Source organism: Ursus maritimus, unplaced genomic scaffold (genome assembly GCF_017311325.1).
Source record: "Ursus maritimus isolate PB19 unplaced genomic scaffold, ASM1731132v1 scaffold_29, whole genome shotgun sequence".
Taxonomy (NCBI): Eukaryota; Metazoa; Chordata; class Mammalia; order Carnivora; family Ursidae; genus Ursus; species Ursus maritimus.
In genome coordinates this window covers 2,348,428-2,369,626 of record NW_024425452.1, presented here as the reverse complement: position 1 = coordinate 2,369,626, position 21,199 = coordinate 2,348,428, and the positions used below count along the sequence as shown (strand labels likewise).

At 45.5% G+C, this 21,199-nt stretch overlaps 1 protein-coding gene across 1 annotated transcript; it reads left to right on the top strand.

Annotated features, from left to right (window-relative positions):
- Window positions 1-3,128: 3,128 nt before the first annotated feature.
- TBCC (tubulin folding cofactor C) lies at window positions 3,129-5,046 on the top strand. Its single transcript, XM_008691902.2, has one exon. It carries the CDS (start codon window positions 3,703-3,705, stop codon window positions 4,864-4,866), a length of 1,164 nt encoding a protein of 387 aa, XP_008690124.2. The 5' UTR covers window positions 3,129-3,702; the 3' UTR covers window positions 4,867-5,046.
- Window positions 5,047-21,199: the final 16,153 nt, after the last annotated feature.

Here is a 21,199-nt window from a genome sequence, read left to right as displayed (position 1 = left end):
GGGATACTGTCTTTATTCACTTTGGCAGCCTGTGGGCGTCTGTGGGCTCAGTGGGGGGCACAGCCAGTGCTTCATAAACTGATGCTAGATTCATAAATGGCATTAGGTGTACAATGATGAAAATCATTCCAGAAAGTTGAAGGGGGTTTAAGGGGAGGAGAGCCGGGGGCAAAGGTGGAAGGAAGGGGCTGCTCCCGTCCTGCTTGCCAGACCAACCTGGAGCCTTTGCAAGGACGGCGCATGCCTTCACGCTTCATCTTTCAGGGGTCAGAAAAGTCAGCAACTAAGTTGGAAAATTTGCCTAACGTTAGATACTTGGCATGTAGAGCTCTTTAATGAATGCTTTAAATCCACTCTATAGTCAATGTTTGCTGAAAGACGCCACCTCCTTTTTGGAACGGAGCTACTAGAAAACAGGGGCCTGGACCTCCGTATTTGCCTGGTATCGCCCATCCACACAGGGTCTCTGATAAACTCCACAGAACGGCAAAAGGCCTTATTCCTGGCTGTCTGGCCATACCCAAAGACTGTTTTCTGTGCTGAAATGCTTTCATTTCCTGTGGCATACTAATACATAAACACTCACTTATGACATTAAAAGATCAAATGAATACAACAAATCGTTAACATCTGATACAGTATGGAGATGCGACCAGCAAAATCCAGACTGTGGGAAACATCTCCCGAACAAATGGTCAGGTTTCGCCAACTAAACAATTGCCGGGGCGGGGGTGGGGTGGACTTAAAAGTGATTAAAGCCATTGAAGGAACAGATCAACTAGACACATCGTGTGGAAATTTTTTGGATCCTTAATAAATAACTTAAAAAGGGAGGAAATTAAAGGATAATCAAAGAAATATGAAGATAGACTGGAACTCTGATGATAATAAGGAAGTCTCACTACTTTTTTAGAATGTGGTAATAGGACGTGGTCCTGTTTTAAAAAGGCAGTCTTCATCCTTTTGAGACATATTGAAATATGTATAGATTGTAAAACATGAAATAATGCAATGTCTGGACTTGCTGTAAAACAATCAGGGTGATGGGGTGTGTAAGTGGCCAGAGTTTCAGAAGAAACCAGACTGTCAGTTGGTAACTGTTGAAGCTTGGGTGAGGAGTACCCATCGCCTTCACCGTCCCCTTTACTATGTTTGAAATTTTGAAGATGTTCAAAAGTCAGTCTCACAAACAGAACCATAAGCCGTACCTGTTTGTTAAATAATTTTTAAAGTCTGGAACACCTTAGAATTCTTTCAAGATGTCTAAAAGAGAGCAGGAGTACTTGACTCACGAGCTCTTTGAAATTCAGAGCTCTCGCACTGCTTGCCTTTTGCCACAGGTCACATTGTTGTCACCCTCTCTCCTTGCATTGGAAAAGGTGCTTCCCTCCCAGGAGCCGATCCCTCTCAAGGATGCACACTGAATTGACTGCCCTCAAATGTCAGAGAAAAGACACAAATACAGTCTGGCGCTGCTAGAGGCTTTCCAGCCCTCCTATTGCTCTTGAACGTAGAAAGGTAACTTTACATTCATAGCCTGACCACCCACCTTGGCTTGTGGCTGTGCTGGGGGCTGTGGAGAACTGTCAAGCCAACGCTTCATGAGGACCACGTCACTGACCCCTGCCCATTCCCACTCAAGCTCCACATCAGTCTTTGACGCTGCCTTCAACACACGGGGTCAACAGGTTGACCTGCTGTTTCTGTCCTTTACCTCTTCTTTCTCATACAAGTTTGAACCACCCAACTTAAAATATTCAGAAACTTCCAAAGTCTCCTGGCCTGTATGCCAAAACCTGTTTTGGGGAAGAAATGAAGTTCTTGGGAAGGTTTAACGACGTTCCATTCCGCTTCTGATACAGACACTAACTGCCACCCATAGATTCACTATGGCTAATACAGAAATGTTGCCTCCCCCGCACCTGCAGCTCCAGTACATCTCGTTTGGCTGCAAACTTTCCTAATTTTGAGTGGGACAGGTTCAATTGCTGAAAAACTTAGGGCAGACAGGTCAGGTTTTTGTTTTTTGTTTCCCTAGCAAAATAAATCTTCTTTAAACACTTCCTTGGTTAAATCAACTTAGTAAAATAAAGCAGCTATTGCATTCCCCCATATAACTTAGACAAGATAACCACCCATATTTCCTTCTCCAGCCTCAGAACCCAACCTCACAAAAAGCAAAAAGCCTCATCCAGCTTGCAGATGAAACAAAGTGAACAAAAACGAAGAATATTACTACAAGTATAAGCACAGAAAACTTTCACCACCCAGTTCCCGGTTCCCATTCGCGGCACACACATACACACAGGACCCCCACCCCAGCGCAATTTGCCGAGCGGTGTGATGTGTGCTTGCTTTCAGCGGCGAAATACAGGAATTTATGTGTTGTGTTTCGTTGTTTTAAATGGGAAGAGGAGGAGAGTGGGGCGTGAAAAACCGGAAAGGAGTCTTCATTCTCTCGTTTCCTCCCATCTTTCTCTGCACCAAAATGCAGATGTATGAGTGAAATTTCAAGTGACAGTTTCTTGGGCAAATACCCCAATTAGAAACGGTGGAGGCTGGGCACGGGGTGCGGAGCAGGGTGAAACCGAAGCCTGGCAGGGCGGGCGGGGTCAAAGACGCGCCCCGCGCTCGGCCGGCTGCACCGAGCACGCGAGGTTGTCTCGCGCCCGCAGCCGGCGGCGTCTCGGCTCTGGGCCGGCCGCTTGCCCGGCGTTTTGCTAGTGACTGCGCCGACTTGGCTGCCCACTCACACCTCCGGCTGGTCCCGACTTTAGGCTAGACTCATTCACTTCCGGTGACAAATCCCTCCCACCACCTCTAGAAATAATGTAACATTTTCCCCAAGGCTTTCCTAAAGACCGACGGCCCCACGGAGAGCCGCAGAGCCCGGGGCTGGGGTCTCACCCCGCCAGCGGCGCGCAGCTGCGGAGGGAGTGACCGCGAAGGGGGGAGAGGACGTGGGAGGAAGAGGAAGGGGGTGTGGAATCTCACCCTCCCCCGCCCCCACCCCTCCGACTGCAGCAATTGGCCAAAAAAATAATCCGTTTTTAGACTGCCCCTGGGCCCCCGGAACCCGGTTGCAGTGAGAAACTCAGTCTCTCCCACAACCGTGCCCCTCGCCTACTCCCGCCCCCGTAAGTGCCTGCGGGAATCCAGGAGACCCCAGGCCACGCCGAACTGCAGTGGCTGAGAGGGGATGGCGGGTAGAAAGAGGGTTTGGGGGCGGCAGGAATGGGCTGGGGGAGGGGGTGGTGGAAGGGAAAAGAAAAAACCAGAGGCATGCAAGCGGCTCCCTAGCCAGCTGTTCCAGCTGCCGCTTCCTCCGGCGCGGGCCGGGCGGTGCAACATTCCCCCCCCTCCATCTTTCTCACCACTACCTGTCCCCCCACCCACCATACGCACACATTCCCCCCACCAGTAAGGGATCTCCGGCCTGTAAGGGGGTAGTAGGGAGGAGCTGGGGGGGAGGGGGAGGCCTGCGAGTTTCTAACCTTGTTCTTATAAACAAACCCACATGTGCAGCTGCCGCTGCTGCAACTCACCCCACAATCCCGGATATAAGTCCTGCCCCTTTAAGAGGAAAAAAAGCTTCCCCCTCCTGTCTCCCACCCCACCCATCCACAAGGACCTTTGTCTCCCCACCCCCCTTGTCAGTCGGCCCCGCCTCATATCCCCGCCCTCTCCAACACGGAGGAACCAATGGGCGAAGAAAATAAGGCCGGGGCTGACGTAAGCGTGTCCGGCCAATCAGAGGACGCGTTGGTGGGAGGCCTCACGGAGGGCGCGCCCGGAGGAAGCAAGGTAGGAGAAAGGAAGCTTGAAGTCAAGATGGAGAGTGCTAATTGCTCTGCCGCTGCGGCAAATGGGGCCGTGGGTTCGCAGCGGGACCGGAGTCTGGTGCCTGAACGGCTTCAGAGACGAGAACAAGAGCGGCAACTGGAGGTGGAAAGGCGGAAGCAAAAGCGGCAGGACCAGGAGGTGGAGGAGGAGAAGAGCGACTTTTTCGCCGCCGCCTTCGCTCGGGAGCGAGCGGCCGTGGAAGAGCTTCTGGAGAGCGGGGAATCCATGGAGCAGCTGGAGGAGGCGGCCGCTCGGCTCCAGGGCCTGCAGAAACTTCTCAACGACTCGGTTTTGTTCCTGGCCGCCTACGACCTGCGGCAGGGACAGGAGGCGCTGACGCGGCTGCAGGCGACACTGGCCGAGCGGCGCCAGGAGCTGCAGCCCAAGAAGCGTTTCGCTTTCAAGACCCGGAGGAAGGACGCTGCTTCGGCCACCAAAGTCGACGCAGCCCCTGGCGCCCCGGCCGCGGAAGGCATCCTGCCCTCTCCGCCGCCACCGAAGGAGGAGGGAGGCATCGGCTCCAGCTTTGTCTTCGGCTTCTCCAATGTAGAGTCCCAAGTCTTGGAGAAGCGAGCGGAGGAGCTGCACCAGCGCGATGTCCTTTTGACCGAACTGAGCAAATGCACGATCAAACTGTATGGCAATCCCAACACCCTGCGGCTGGCCAAAGCCCGAAGTTGCACGCTGCTTTGCGGCCCTGTGTCCACCTCTGTGTTCCTGGAGGACTGCAGTGATTGCGTGCTGGCCGTGGCCTGCCAACAGCTCCGCGTACACACTACGAGAGACACCCGCATCTTCTTGCAGGTGACTAGCAGGGCCATCGTGGAGGACTGCAGCGGGATCCAGTTCGCCCCTTATACCTGGAGCTACCCGGGCATCGACAAGGACTTCGAGGGCTCTGGTTTAGATAGGAGCAAAAATAACTGGAACAACGTCGACGATTTCAACTGGCTGGCCCGGGATATGGCCTCCCCAAACTGGAGTATTCTTCCTGAAGAAGAGCGAATGATCCATTGGGACTAAGCAGTTGTTACTGTGTTCTTCACTCTTACCAAATACTGTCCATGTGGGACCGACTCCTGCTAATGGGACCTCAAAGTTTACTTACTGTTTTCATACCTTGTATGTATGGTTTCAGTATTTTAAGATGAGATTGTGATAGGCTCCTACTTGTGATTTCCATTAAATTCACGGCAGGTCTAACACTTTGAAGCATTTTTGCTATTTTGGTAACGTGTAGTAGCTTTGATTCCACTATGATAGTTTGAAGCAGTAAGAGGAAAAGTGTGGGTGTGTGTGTTGGTTATTAGTGATTTGTGGTATTTAAAACTTAATGATAAAGTAGGCCCTCAGTAAATATTTAATAAGTGAATTTAGTAGTGCTCTGGTAGGAGCCAGTTAATATGAAGTACGGTCTCAGACCTGTCAAAACACTAGGAATTGAGAGCTCGTGAATTGAAGGTTTGACTCCATAGGTATTACTCAGCAGGGCCGTGGAAAGACTCTGGTCTTCAGGTACACGTTAGCTTAGGCTTCTGGAATCCAGCTACTCATCGACTTGTTTGGATCCAAAGTTTTGGCATCGACCCCAGGAGGCTCATGAGTCTTACCTACTGTAAAGCCAAAATAATTATAGGTACCAGTTTTTTGTGCCCTTAAAAGGTCATAGACACTGTTCTAAGCACCTTACTCATGTAAACATGACTAAGTCCAGAAAAATCTTATGAGGTAGATTCTGTTAGCACCATTTTTCAGGTGAGGGAGGTGAGTCACCTGAGTCACACAGCTAAAGAGGGCTGGGATTTGCAACCAGGTAGTCTGGCTCCAGGGCCCACCTTCGTAACCACTATAACGTAGTGATTTCGAATAGTGTTAGTTGAGTTGGACAGAGAGCGTCCAAAGTCATTGAAGAGGGCAAATTGCTTTTCCTAAATTCTCAGGAATAAATATGCTACATATCCTCACACAAAGACATCTAGCTGAATCTTAGTTTTTTCCACTCATTTTGCTGTAATTTTCTACTATTACAAATTTGGCGTTCTGCTCTGTTACCACCCATTATTCTTAAATGGAAAGTTCTAAGAGTTTCAAATTTGGGTCTAGTGACCTTGTATCTGCAGACATGATTTTAATAATGACCACAAGAATTAAAGTGCTTGTGGTACCCTAAGTATTTCTATGTTCTATCTTGTTCCAAAAACCACGTAATTGGGCTTTTAGGATATGTGAACAAGGGTGGAGTCACCCAGGCATAGAGGCCAGTAAAAAATGTGGCGTGCCAAACTCTATTCCTTAGCTGGAGGTGAATCTGGAATTTTTTCCCCTCAGCTGTTGGCTGACTTGAAACAATCCTAATCATTTCACAGTTTGCAACATCTACAAAGAAAAGGGGTAAAAATCTATTGCTTAGGAGAATGAATTCTGGTAATAAAAAGAGACAACATGTAATGCAATTCTCAACCATGTGTTCACATAAGAAACCAGGACTAGTATTGTAAGGTTGGGCTCCTGAAGACTGATAGCTTAACACCCAGGAAAAACACTTCAGGAAAAACCATGCCTATGGCACTGCTAGGCTTGCAATTCCTCTTTGTGGACTGAGCTTTCACAGGACAGTTAAGTAGTTGCGTCCAAAAGAATCCCTACAATTTGTAGTAGCTAATAAAACCACAAAATCATGGCAGTTTGCACCACAGTTGATGCTTGCTAATCTCAGCTGAGCTCTCCTCTATCTTGAAGTTTTCTCTTCCCGACCTCCATAGCCTTGCTCTATCCTGTTTCTCTTAGGACAGTTTTTCCCCTTTCGTTAATGATTCCAGTGACTCAACAGCAATTAAATGTGCGTGATGCCCAAGCTTCTTCGTATACATGTTCTCCAGAGCCATAACTCTGAACCTCGGTGTCCAGTCCTAGGTCAGTGGGCTCACCTGCCTGTCAAGTTCACGTATTCGTAAAATCTCCATTTCACTTCTTTCCCTCCCAACTTCCATATTTCTTTCAATGCTGTCAGTCTTCTCCAGGCATTTGATGCTTACGATGGCCAAGCAGGTAACATCAGTTAGGCTGTTGGGAGAAAGTCGTTAGGGAGTGGGGGACCAGGTGACTTGGCAGACAAATTTAAGCATTTTTTTTTTAAAGATTTTATTTATTTGACAGCGAGAGAGGGAACACAAGCAGGGGGAGTGGGAGAGGAAGAAGCAGCCTCCCAGCGGAGGAGCCCGATGTGGGGCTCGATCCCAGGACTCCGGGATCACGCCCTGAGCCAAAGGCAGACTCTTAACAACTGAGCCACCCAGGAGCCCCCAAATTTAAGCATTTTAAAAACGTACAAGCCTGGCAAAACGTTTTTTGCGGTCTGCATCTGGTCCCTGAGCCGGCCAGTTTGTAACCTCAGACTTCCAAATCACGTCAGTTCTGCCCTCAGCAGATCTTGCCTCTTCCTCCTGTCCTCTCAAGTCTTTCTGCCATTTCAGAAATTTAGACATTATTATGTTTTCCCTAGACCTAAATTGTGATGGGGATTTTTTGGGGAAAATAAAGTCACACCCCTGAATTAAAAGCATTGATTGGAGGGGAGCCTGGCTGGCTCATGCCGCTCTTGATCTCAGGTTGTGAGTTTAAGACCCCTGCATAGAGATAACTTTAAAAAGCACTGATTAGAGTTATTTTAGTAAGTTTTTATTAAGCAAATTTAATAATAATGCTCATTACAATGAGAGCATATTGTACCAATAAATGTAATAACCATATATTTTCACAAAAAATCAACACTGGGAGGTGCATGGGTGATTCAGTGGGTTAAGCTCCGACTCTTGATTTTGGCTCAGGTCATGATCTCAGGGTCTTGGGATGGAGCTACATGTCAGGCTTCTCGCTCAGCAGGGAGTCAGCTTGAGATTCTCTCTCTCTCCCTCTCCCTCTGCCACCCCCCCCCGCTATCTCTCTCTAAAATAAATAAATTTTCAAGAATTAAAAATCAACTGTAGGGAAGCAATAAAATTGCACATTAGTCAAGCAGTTTATTAAACTTCATTTAGGATTGGCTATGTTAGACACAAGTACAGTATCACATAATTGTAAAGCATCACTCCAGAGTCTCAACCCCATATGAATAAGAGAAATGGCCAATTTACATATAAATTTTAATCCTGAAGTTCTGATTGCAATGCAAGAGTTATTGCCAAAAAGTTTTTTTTTTTTAAGATTTTTTATTTATTTTAACAGAGAGAGAGACAGCCAGCGAGAGAGGGAACACAAGCGGGGGGAGTGGGAGAGAAAGAAGCAGGCTCCCAGCGGAAGAGCCTGATGCGGGGCTTGATCCCAGAACCCTGGGATCACGCCCTGAACTGAAGGCAGACGCCCAACGACTGAGCCACCCAGGCACCCCGCCAAAAAAAAGTTTTAATTGTATTAACTAGGAAATGAACTAAAGCAGCAAGATGTGAAGATTGAACTTTCTGTGGGTAATGTTACAAGGTAATACAGCGTTTTAGAAAACATCATGCAATTACTCTAGTATCACAGAAATTAGACGACTAAATTGCATTTAATTCAAAAGTCTCATCACCAACTTGAAAACTTGGTCACACTACTTGACTATTTTCTTCTCTTACCAAGAAAATAAATTGGCCATTGCAATTAAGATGAAGCAGTGCCTGGGTGGCTGAGCTGTTAAGCGTCTGCCTTCGGCTCAGGTCATGATCCCAGGGTCCTAGGATCGAGCCCCGCATCGGGCTCCCTGCTCGGCGGGAAGCCTGCTTCTCCCTCTCACACTCCCCCTGCTTCTGTTCCCTCTCTTGCTGTCTCTCTCTGTCAAATAAATAAATAAAATCTTAAAAAAAAAAAAAAAAGATGAAGGGAGATGAAGGGCCAATTATTTACCAAGCGTAAGTTTCAGGAAGCGCAGGTGCCATCTGACCTAGAAAGCCATGTTCAATTCAGCTGAGCAAATATTTGAGCACCTACATGCACCTGTTCAGTGCTGGGCACTAAGAACGGGATGAAAAGCAAGCATGTGGTCTTCCTTTATGGACGGTACAGTCTAGATGAACATGAATGAAAGAACAATCCCGATAGAGAAATTCCGAGAGCTCTGAAAGGGCCGCTGCCTTATAACCTTCTCCCGGTTAGAAAAGACGTTAAGTAAGGCATCTGTACTAACCACCCACCCAGGGGCTGAACTCCCTGAATGACGGCTCTACCCACCACCTACTTGGATTAGCAACAGGCCCAGGAGGATGCAGTGACGCTTCTAAGACCTGCCTTCCAATTTTTCAGATCCTGCATTTACTCTGAACTTGAAGAACTGACAAGACTGAGCAAGACAACTCAAGGCCATTTACTTACCTGGTAAACAAGCTCAACATTCTTTTTTTTTTTTTTAAAGATTTTATTTATTTATGTGACAGAGAGACAGCCAGCGAGAGAGGGAACACAGCAGGGGGAGTGAGAGAGGAAGAAGCAGGCTCCTAGCGGAGGAGCCCGATGTGGGGCTCGATCCCAGAACGCCGGGATCACGCCCTGAGCCGAAGGCAGACGCTTTAACGACTGCGCTACCCAGGCGCCCCACAAGCTCAACATTCTGCTCAGGAATTCAAATGCTTTATTATGAAGATTTTTTTTTTTAGTTGAATATCTTTCAGTTGTGTTAGTTCACCAAGAAAGCTATACTGACATCGAGGGGGCGCCTGGGTGGCGCAGTCATTGAGTGTCTGCCTTCGGCTCAGGGCGTGATCCCAGCGTTCTGGGATCGAGCCCCACATCGGGCTCCTCCGCTGGGAGCCTGCTTCTTCCTCTCCCACTCCCCCTGCTTGTGTTCCCTCTCTCGCTGGCTGTCTCTCTCTCTGTCAAATAAATAAAATCTTAAAAAAAACACAAAAAACTGACATCAAGGTAGAAGTCTGAGACTGCAGTGCAGTGGATTTTTTAAACATAGATAATTTATGCACAGGTACAAAACGATTAGAATAAAAAGTATATCTCCCTTCCTTTGATCCCAGCCATTCAGTTCTCTTCAGAAAGCAACAATCCTGTCCTTGTTTCCTTTCTTCTGGTTTTTGCATTTACAAACTTAAGTGCAAAATATCCTTTTATCCTCCCACCCAAATAGAAGCATATTATGTAAACTGTTAGGCACCTTACCTTTGTCATTAACATTATCCTTGGAGATCTTTCCATGTGAGTACATACAGTCATTTTGTTCTCTTTAACTGCTGCATAGTATTGCATTCCATGGACTGGGCTATACTTGTTTACAGTCTCTAATTGATGGACATTTAGGTTGTTCCAATACTGAGCCATTAGAAAAATGTCACACATAAATTATTTAGCATACGTGCAATATTATCTGTAGGTTAAGTACCTAGATGAGGACTTGCTGGATCGATAGCTTATGATCATTGACAATATTGAGAGATACTATCCAATCGCCTTTCGGAGAGGTGTTTCAATCGGTGCCCTCACTAGCGATGTCTGAGAACGCTGTGGCTCCACATCCTTATCAACGTGCTGTGCTATCAGATCTTTGGCACTTTGCCAATCTGATAATTACAAAGTGATAGCAGTTGTAATCATCTCCTAACTTGTCTTCCCATCTCTGATTGCTGAATCCTCCTACATGCAGCTGCCAAATTAGTTTTCTTAAAGCATGTCCCTTCTGGTCTAAAACCTCTGAGGTTCCCATCGTCCGCTGCACTCCCCGGCCTGGGAGGCAAGCCCCTTCACCCTCTGCTCTCGGCTTCCTGTTCCTACATGATGTTTTGCTGTTTCATCCCACGCACTTCATGCTCCAACTAGTCTGAACTAATACCCATTAATCAAACACACTGTATCAATCAGGGACCTGGCAGGAAACAGATGGCACACTCAAATGGATAATTTGAGAAGAGCTTAATACGGGAGCTGTTTCAAAGCTGTGGGTAGAGTTTAGGAAGAGCAGTAAGAGATGGTGTGATACCTGTTAGCACTGCTAGGGCTCAAGGGACAAAACTAGCGACCGGAACCCAGAGGGAGAGAACGCTACCCGACAGGAGCTGTGGCCTTTGGTGGAGGGATGCCGCCACAGTGAGAATGAAAAAATGCCACTCTCTTCTGCCGGTGCCTTCCATTGGCTGAGCCCAACTGGAAACTGTCAGGCAAGGAAGTCTCTGGAGCAGTCCCTAACGGTCATCTCCCAGGACGCAGAGCAGGGTGGAGAAAAGTGAAGAATGGATTTGGAGGAACCAATGGAAGATATTCAGTCCAAACACCTGCCATACTTCCTGGCCTTTTCTCAAGCAGTTCCCACGCCTGAGTCCATGTACACTTGCCAAAATTTTGCACAAGCCAAAGGTCACCTCCTTTGGGAAGCTTTCCGGGATTTCCCAGTTTCTTTGAAAAGGAAGCATGATATTTTAAGATTATAGGGCAAAAAACAGTGAATGAGCTAACTTCCTGAGGTCAGGTTGCATTCTCTGGTGGGCACACGTTTTGAGGGAAAGAAAGATTCGAAGAAAGTGGGGAGTGGGGAGTGTAGGCCAATTCAGCCAACATTCCTGTGATGGGAACACTTCCGAATGCGTGTCACATGATCAGACACAGAGAATCCAGTATGCCTCCAACTCCAGAAATGATTTCTGCAAAGTCATTGTCCTTTGGAAACGTTCAAGAAAAGATGAGACGTCAGAGGCAACGCTTCTCAGAGAGACCACAGAATGAGCTCTACAAGAAAAGAGCTGGTGGGGCGTCCGGCTGGCTCAGTCGGAGCGAGTGACTCTTGACCTCTGGGCCCGTGAGTTGAAGCCCGACATTGGACGTAGAGCTTACAGGAAAGGAGAGGAGAGGCATTCGTGTACATGCCATCAGTTGGAAATTTCTGACAAAGATGACGGGAATGTCGATGACTTTTAAGGTCATTGAGCAATGGGAATGCTTATGGACATTTACCAAGAACATTCCACTGAAGCTGTAGTTGCTTTTTTTTTCCTTAAAGATTTTATTTATTCATTTGAGACAGAGAGAAAGAGAGCATGAGCAGGGGTGAGGCAGAGGGAGAGGGAGAAGCAGACTCCCCGCTGAGCTGGGAGGCGGACATGGGGGCTCGATCGCATGACCTGAAGATCATGACCTGAGCCGAAGGCAGACGCTTAACCATCTGAGCCACCCAGGCGCGCCGAAGCTATAGGACAAGAGCCCTTAGTAAATTCAGCTTGTGCACGAAGTTTCCCCCACAAAAACAGTGACAATTTAGCTTTTTGGCCGCATACATATTTAGTTTATCTTTATTATATATTTGCAGCCTACTTGATTTTCATTTCTCTTCATCTGCAATTTTGGTGTTTTTATGGTATTAAATGTGTTTCCTGCATTGAAAACACAATTTACGGGGCACCTGGCGGGCTCTGTGGGTAGAGCATGCTACTCTTGATCTCAGGGTTGTGAGTTCGAGTCCCACATTGGCTGCAGGGATTACTTTAGATAAAATCTTAAAAGAAAAAAAAAAGGAAACCTAATTTATAACATCGCATCTCTAGGAAAGATGGGTTAGACTCGAAGCGGCCTGATGATGTGTGACTGACAATACGGAACTGACTTGTTCGATCCGGCAGCACCTACCTGACAGATATGCCCCCGGGGGCTTTATAAAAAGTGCTGCTTCTGATTATTCATACCAGAAATTTCCTCCTAATAGCACTTCCTATTATTTGAAGTGACAATAGTGTAACAGGGGGCACTGGCCATCCATATCTCTTGGACTTTGTCTTGTGCCCCAGGGGACTGCTGCAGGATGTTGCCAATCGTTGGTGTCCCAGGGTTCTGGTTCCCAAGACTGTTCAGAGCCACGTGGCTGTCTTGCGTGGCGAGCCAGAGGAGCCGAGGAGCTACTCCCTGGGAGCTGTCCTCCATGAAAGCTGGCCAGGAGTTACTCAGTAGTTGCCTGGGCTCCCTCAGCATAGACGGGATGACTCAGAGGTGTTGCCCTCCGGATTTCCCCGTGGAAGCTGGCTGAGAGCACACTCCCTATCGGCGGCCTTCCCTCCCGTATCACGTCTTCCCCTTCCCACTGGTGTCACGTGAACTTTCTCTCAGATCTTGGCTTTAAGGTGGTGTTTCTCAGCGTTTCTTTCCCCTTAAGGAAACTTTTTAGACACTTTTTTCCCTAATCCCCTATAAAATCCCCTGTCTATATAATTTTAAGACCACAGATAGACCACTGTAGATTTGTTCCGTGCTGTGCTTTACCATTTATTATGTATATCTGTGCTTTATCCATAAAAGTGAGACTTCTCTTTTGCCCTTGAATTTCTTTTTTTTTTTTTAAGGTTTTATTTATTTATTTGACAGAGATAGGAACAGCCAGCGAGAGAGGGAACACAAGCAGGGGGAGTGGGAGAGGAAGAAGCAGGCTCCCAGTGGAGGAGCCTGATGTGGGGCTCGATCCCATAACGCCGGGATCACGCCCTGAGCCGAAGGCAGACGCTTAACTGCTGTGCCACCCAGGCGCCCCGCCCTTGAATTTCTTGTACAAGAAGAAAGTCTAAAGATGAATGAGCTAAGTGTCTAGCTTAAGAAGTTACAAAAAGAGGGGTGCTTGGGTGCTCAGTCGGTTAAGCATCTAACTTTGGCTCAGGTCGTGATCTCATGGTCTTTGGATGAGGCCCTGACTGCTTCTCCCTCTCCTGCTCCCCCTGTTTTTCTTCTCTCTCTGACAAATAAATAAATATAAATAAATAAATCTTAAAAAAAAAAAAGGAATACAGAGAAGAGCCAAAGGCAAGGACATAAATGCAATAGAAAGATTGAAAAAAAAAATCCACCAGCTGATTCTTTGAAAAGATTACTGGAACTAACCAAGCTGTGGCTTACTTGGTCAAGAAAAGAAGAGAGAAGGCAAAGTATAAACCAGGGAAGAAATAAAAGGGACCTTACCGCTGATGCTACAGATACTAGAAAGATAATAAGGGGCTACTGTGAAGACTTTTCTGCCAATAAATTTGAATACCTAAATGAAATGAATAAATTTCTAAAAAAATACAATTTGCCACAGAAAAAATAGAAAAACCAGACAGTTCCATAACTATTAAATAATTGAAGCCATAACTGAAACTTTCCCACAAATAGAACGTCAGCACCGAATGGTTTTGACAGTAGAGTCTATCAAATATGTAAGGAAGAAATAATAGAATTTTTGTACAACTCTTCCAGAATATAGAAAAAGAAGGAATTTACCCCCATTCCATGGTATGAGGCTGCATAACCTTGATACCCAAATCAGACATGGACTTTATGAGAAAGGAAAATTATAGGCCAATCTAACTCAAGTAAATTTGTGAAGATCATAAAATTTTATCAGTAGACAAAATCCAGAACTATGTAAGATGATAATATACCAGGGTTTATTCTAGGAAGACAAGGCTAGCCTGACTTTAGAAAAAGGACTGATTTAATTTATCACATTAAGAGATTAAGGGGAAACATCATATGATTATCTTAGAGGTAGAATTCAGCATCCATTCATGAGAACACACTTTTGGCAAAGTAGAACTAGAAGGGGATTTCTTGTTAAGGGTATCCTGCTAAAACCAGGGACACGTGAGTGGCTCAGTCAGCTAAGTGTCGGACTCATGATTTTGGCTCAGGTCATGGGCTCCAGATCAAGCCCCCAAGACGGGCTCTGTGCTCAGCAGGGAGTCTGCTTGAGATTCTCTCTCTCTCTCTGCCCCTCTGTGCACTCACGCGCGTGTTCTCTCTCAAATAAAAAAATAAATCTTTAAGGGCTCGCCTGGATGGCTCAGTCGTTAAGCGTCTGCTTTCGGCTCAGCCCCGCACTGGGCTCCCTGCTCCGCTGGGAGCCTGCTTCTTCCTCTCCCACTCCCCCTGCTTGTGTTCCCTCTCTCGCTGGCTGTCTCTCTCTGTCAAATAAATAAATAAAATCTTTAAAAAAAATAAATCTTTAAGAAAAAAGTATGATGATAGCATGGGAATAAATAAAATGAGTGATGGGACAGAAGAGAGAAGTCAAAAATAGATCCGTGCACGTATGGAAACCTGATTTAGGACTGGGCAGTGCAGACTGCTGGGAAAAGGACAGACTATTCCATCAATGGTGTGCTGGGGTTACCTAGCCCTAGAGAAGAAAATTAAATCATACCTCTTCATCATACCATACACACAAATCTGTTCTGAAAACATTAAAATCTTAAAGAGAGAAAAACGATTAACCTTTTAGAGCGCAAAGGAGGTTATCTTTCTATGTATGGAGCAAGGAATAATTTCTAAAACAAGCACTAACTGCAAAGGAAAAGTCAGAAAATTCTATTAAGAACGCATATTAAATTTTACTAATAAGAACTTATGATCTTCAAATGATGACATAAAGTAATTGTGACACATAAAAATGCCAAAGAAATATTATGTAGAAAATATAAGAAAGTGCCGCAAATCAGTCAGAAAAACACCAACAACCCAAATGAAAAATGTGCAAAACACAAAAAAACATCCATTTTACAGAGGAAACACAAAAGACAAGCAATTCAGGACAAGTTATGTCATTAGTAAACGGGGAGATGCAAACTGAGGCCACAGCTACAATCAGGGAGACGGACATGAGTAAGTGTGACTCAATAGCAAGAGCTGGAGAGGCTGCGGGTCCTGTACTCACCGGCTGCTGAAGGAGACGCTTGGCATTGCTGCATAAATGTGAAGAGTCACACACCGTCCTCCCCAGCAGCACTCTTACAATCATGTCCCAGAGAAACTTCTGCTCCGCAGGAGACGTGTACAGAATGTTAACAGCAGCTCTGGGGGCACCTGGGTGGCTCAGACGGTTAGGCGTCTGCCTACAGCTCAGGTCATGATCACAGGGTCCTGGGATCGAGTCCCTCATCGGACTCCCTGCTCAGCAGAAAGCCTGCCTCTGCCTGCTGCTCCCCCTGCTTGTGTTCTCTCTCTCTCTCAAGTAAATAAATAAAATCTTTTTTTTTTTTTTAAATAAGAGCAGCTCCGGGGCACCTGGGTGGCTCAGCTGTTAAGTGCCTGTCTTCGGCTTGGGCTCCCTGCTTGGCGGGAAAGCCTGCTTCTCCCTTTCACACTCCCCTTGCTTGTGTTCCCTCTCTCACTGTCTCTCTCTGTCCAATAAATTAAATAAATAAATAAACAAACAAATAAATAAATAAATAAAAATAAAAAATAAAACTAAATAAATAAACAAGAGCAACTTTGCTCATAAAAGCAACACTAGAAATCATTAAAAAAAGAGAAAACACCGGAAAGCACCCATACACCCAGTGACACGGGAACGGCTCACGTGTGGTCTGATTATATATGCCATGTATGGCATATGTGCGGCATGAGTACAACTCTGTAAATCTCAAAAATAAGCAAAAATATATATGCAGGGAAACACTACATGATTTTTGTATGAAGAGAAAACGTTAACGTATCCAGAATAACGGCTACTACCTCGTAAGCAGGAGGAAAGGTGTCTTAGTCAGCTCGGGCTGTCCTAACAGAAGCCCACAGACCAGGGGGGGCTTAACCGACAGAAATTTATTTTCTCCTAGATCTAGAGGCTGGAAGTCCAAGATGAAGGTGCCTGCTGATTTGGTTTCTGTGAAATCTCGTTTTTGGCCTTCCTGCTGTGGCCTCCCATGGCCTTTCCTCAGTGTGTGTTGGCAGAGGGGGGTGGGGTGAAGTTCTGGTCTCTCTTCCTTTTCTTTCTTTTTTTGGAAAGGAAACTAATATTTATTGAGCACCTACTAAGTGCTAAAGAGCTTTACATACATTATTTTTTTTAATTATTTTTTTAAAATTTAAATTCAATTAATTAACATATAGTGTATTATTAGTTTCAGAAATAGAGGTCAGTGATTCATCAGTCTTATACACCCAGTGCTCATTCCATCCCGTGCCCTCCTTAATGCCCATCACCCAGCTACCCCGTCCCACCCCCCTCCCATCCAGCAACCCTCAGTTTGCTTCCTATGATTAAGAGTTCCCTATGGTTTGTGTCCCTCTCTGATTTCATCTTGTTTTCTTTTTTTTTTAACTTTTTTTTTAAAGATTTTATTTATTTATTTGTCAGAGAGAGACGGAGAGAGGGAGCGCATGAACGGGGGGGAGGGGCAGAGGGAGAAGCAGGCTCTACCCTGAGCAAAGAGCCTGATGTGGGACTTGATCCCAGGACCCTGGGATCATGACCTGAGCCGAAAGCAGATGCTTAGCCGACAGAGCCACCCAGGCGTCCCTCATCTTGTTTTATTTTCTTATAAGGACACCAGTCTTATCAGATTAGAGCCCCACACTTAAGACTTCATTAATTAATTTATTTATCTATTTATTCCTATGCTATCATTAACCGGGTCCTGGGATTGAGCTCTGCGTCGGGCTCTGCGTTCAGTGGGGAGTCTGCTTGAGGATTCTCTCTCTCCTTCTCCCCCCCCCCCCCGCTCTCTTTCTCTCAAATTAATAAATAAATCTTAAAAAAAAAAAGACTTCATTTAACCTAGTTACCTCCCTAAGCGGTAACACATACAGTCACGGTGGGAGTTAGGGCTTCCACAGCCGAATTTTCAGGGGCCACAATCAGTCTTTACCAGAGGCGAATGTCATGTAGGTGCAAGTTACTTGTGAAATTCGAGTTGGGTGATGAGTATTTAAGTTATTATTACAATTTATATATCTTACATGTATTTTTTGTATCAAAAATTATATTTAGGGTGCCTGGGTAGCTCAGTCAGTTAAACGTCTGCCTTCGGCTCAGGTCGGGGATTGTGCCCCAATTTGGGCTCTCTGCTCAGCTGGGAGTCGGCTTGGTTTTCCCTCCCCCTCTGCCCCTTCCCCGCTCGTGCTCTCTCTCTCTCAAATGAATACAATCTTTGAAGAATTACACTTAAAGATAAAAAATTAATGAACTTAGAGCTGTATGTTAATGTTGATGAAATTCAAACGAAAAATCTAATGCTGATCGATCAAGCTGTACATTTATGATATGTGGGCTTCCTGGAGGTATGAAAAGCATTTTTTAAAGATTCATTTATTGGGGCACCTGGGTGTCTCGGTTAAGTGTCTGCCTTCGGCTCAGGTCATGATCTCTGGGTCCTGGGATCGAGCCCCATATCAGGCTCCTTGCTCAGCAGGGAATCTGCTTCTCCCTCTGCCTCTCTCCCACTTGTGCTCTCTCTCTCAAATAAATTTTAAAAATCTTAAAAAAAATAAAGATTTATTTATTTGAGAGAGACAGAGAGTGTACATGCGAGAATAGGGGAAGGGGCAGAGGGAGAAAATCTTCAAGCAGACTCCCTAATGAGCCTGGAGCCTGACACAGGGCTAAATCTCATGACCCTGAGATCATGACCTGAGCCGAAACCAAGAGTCAGACACTTAACCAACTGAGCCACCCAGATACCCCTGGAGGTACGAAAATTTTAAATGTGACATTTGGGTGAAAAAAGAAAGGGCAAAAAAGAATACTTACATGATTCTATTTATGTCAAGTTCAAAGTCATGCAAAACTAAACGATATATTGTCTAAGCACGTACAGGTGGTAACACTAAAGAAAATTAAGAGAAGGATAAATACCAAATTCAGGTTACTTCTGAGAATGAAGGAGGGACACCCAGGTTGCTTCACTGGTATTGGTGATATTGTTTCTTATGTGGGGGAGAGGATATAGTTCCTCATTTAAATGCTATCTTTTTCTCTATGTATGATCTATATAACAGGAAAAGTGAAAGGAAGGAAGGAAAGAAGGCAGAAAGAGAGAAGGAAAAAGGGTAGAGGGTTAAGGAAGTAAGGATGACGATCGAAAGAGAGAGGTTAAAAAAACCAAAGTCAGTTAATTACTCAAAGAGTCAAACCCATGCCGCATTATTCCTTTGTTGGGAGGTCCAGAGAGATGATCTCTTTGGTTCCTTCATTATTTTTTTAATTGCATACTTTTGTTATTTTCATTTCATTATTATAGTAGCATCAAAGGAATTCTAAAGAAGAAAAATGAATCGGCCTTAATTCCACTAACCTATTCTATTATCTTTATACTAGACTGATAGCGTCTAGACTCACATCCGTGGCTCCAGTGGGGAGGGAGCAGCTTTCCCCGATCCTCCAGCAGAGATTCATTACTCCTTCCTCTGCAGTCTACTCTACTCTGCTTGACCCTCACCATCTTCTGCCTTGCTTCTCCCCTGAAAGGTCTGGCCAGGGACATTTCTCATCTTTGTTCTTTCTCTTTTTCTTTTCTAGGAAACAGCCCATTCTATCCTGAGAGGGGAATCTCCCCTTTTCTAAACACCGAGGCCATTCTATTTCTGGCCACCAGGGGGCATCCACAGACTAGCCCAGGGCTCAGCTGTACAACTGGTCAATTGAGGAGAAAAGAAGTCCTTGGCTAATCGGGTTACCCCGGTAGAGCTATTTTTAAATTTTTGTTTCTGGCTTCTACATCAATTTTTTCTTCCTCTCCGTCCTTCTGATTTTCTCTTGTCCACATGCATGTTCCAAAGAGGTTCTCTGAGATAGTTTCACAGTCACCCACACCCTTTTTCTCTCAGGACAGCTGTCTTCAGATTCTGGGCGTATGAGGTCTGAGTCAGGTCATGCTTCTGGTTGTCTGAACATTCTCTCTCGGGAAAAAACCAAAAACAAAGCCAAACTCCAGAAACTGCAGCACGTTCTTTTCAATGCTTCTTCTGATGGAGAAGAGTTGAAACACTTTGAAGTTCCAAAGCTGCTTAGAAGCCAAGTCTTGGCTATTTTTTTTAAATAAAGATTTTATTCATTTGTCAGAGACAGAGAGCACAAGCAGGGGAAGCAGCAGGCAGAGGGAGAAGCAGACTCCGTGCTGAGCAGGGAGCCCGATGCGGGGCTTGACCCCAGGACCCTGGGGTCATGACCTGAGCCAAAGGCAGACGCTTCACTGACTGAGCCCTCCAGGCGTTCCCAAGTCTTGGCTATTAAGGGACTGAGCACTCTGCATAATGTTGTTTTTGACCCACAATGTGGTGTGACAATAAAATTACAAGATTGGGTTTCCTATATGTCTTGGAACCGGGCTTCGGCCACTCCCAAGTTGGAGTCCAAACTGGGTGGAGCAACGAAATAGGTGTTTTGTTCTAAGGTGACTGCCCTGGAGGGGAAAACTCATTGCTTTGTTCCCATACCTCCTCTATCTGGAGAAATACTCTTTGATTCTACTTAGTGCTTTGGCGATCTTAAAGAGGAACACGCAAGTTGTAGATTCAGTGGCTCCAATGCATAGAAGGGAAGCAACGCGGTTCCAGGCTGGAGACCTGACCCACTTACTGCCTGAGCTTGCGGGCAGCATGAAGCCTTCTTTGGTATTAAGTGCACCTGAATTTGAGGACAAAATATGATTGTTCCTGAAACTCCTCGTGCTTACATGCACAGGTTGTTTGAGACGTGGCATTGCTGAACCATTGGGAATGTGAATTTTAAATTTTAATGGAGAGAGAGAAATTACTTTCCCAAAATTTACAGTCTAAAAACCCAGAAGCAACCCTTTTAAAAAGGGGGCCAAAGTACAGGACAGATACCTCACCAAAGAAGGCATATAATACATCGCATAAAAACATCGCGTCATCAAGGAAATGCACCTTCAAGCCACAGTGAGATGCCTGAAATCCAGAAGGCTAACCACCACGCGCCGGTGAGGGTGTGGCGCAACAGGAACTCTCACCCGTTGCTGGGGGCGTGCACCCCGGTACAGGCACTGTGGAGGCTATTTTGGCAGTTTCTCGCAAAGCTATACATAGTCTTACCATGTGACCCAGCTTCTAGATATTTACCCAAATAAGCTTAACACTTATGTCCACACAAAAACTTGCATACAAGTGTTTATAGCAGCTTTATTTATAATTGCCAAAAATTGGAAGCAACCAGGATGCCCCTTCATAGGTGAACTGATAAATAAACCATGATACATCCATATTAATGGAGTATTATTTAGCAATAAATAGGAATGAGCTATCAAGTCACAAAAAGACGTGGAGAAATACCAAGTGCATATTGCTAAGGGAAAGAAACCAGTCTGAAAAGACTGTGATTCCAATTGTAGTGGAAAAGGTACCACCGTGGAGTCTGGTTGCCTGGGGTTGGGCAGGGAGGGAAGGAGGAAAGAATAGGTGGAATATAGGGATTGTTAAGAGCAGTGAAATTATCCTGTAGGGTTCTGTATGATCTGGTAAGTGTGGATGCATGACATTATGCATCTGGCGGAGCCCACAGAATGCACAAGTGAGCCCTAAAGTAAACGACGGGCTTTAATTAATAATAACGATGATGATGATAATAATACCAATATTTGTTCATCAGTTATAGCAAATGCACGACACAGATGCAAGATGGTGATTACAGGAAAAA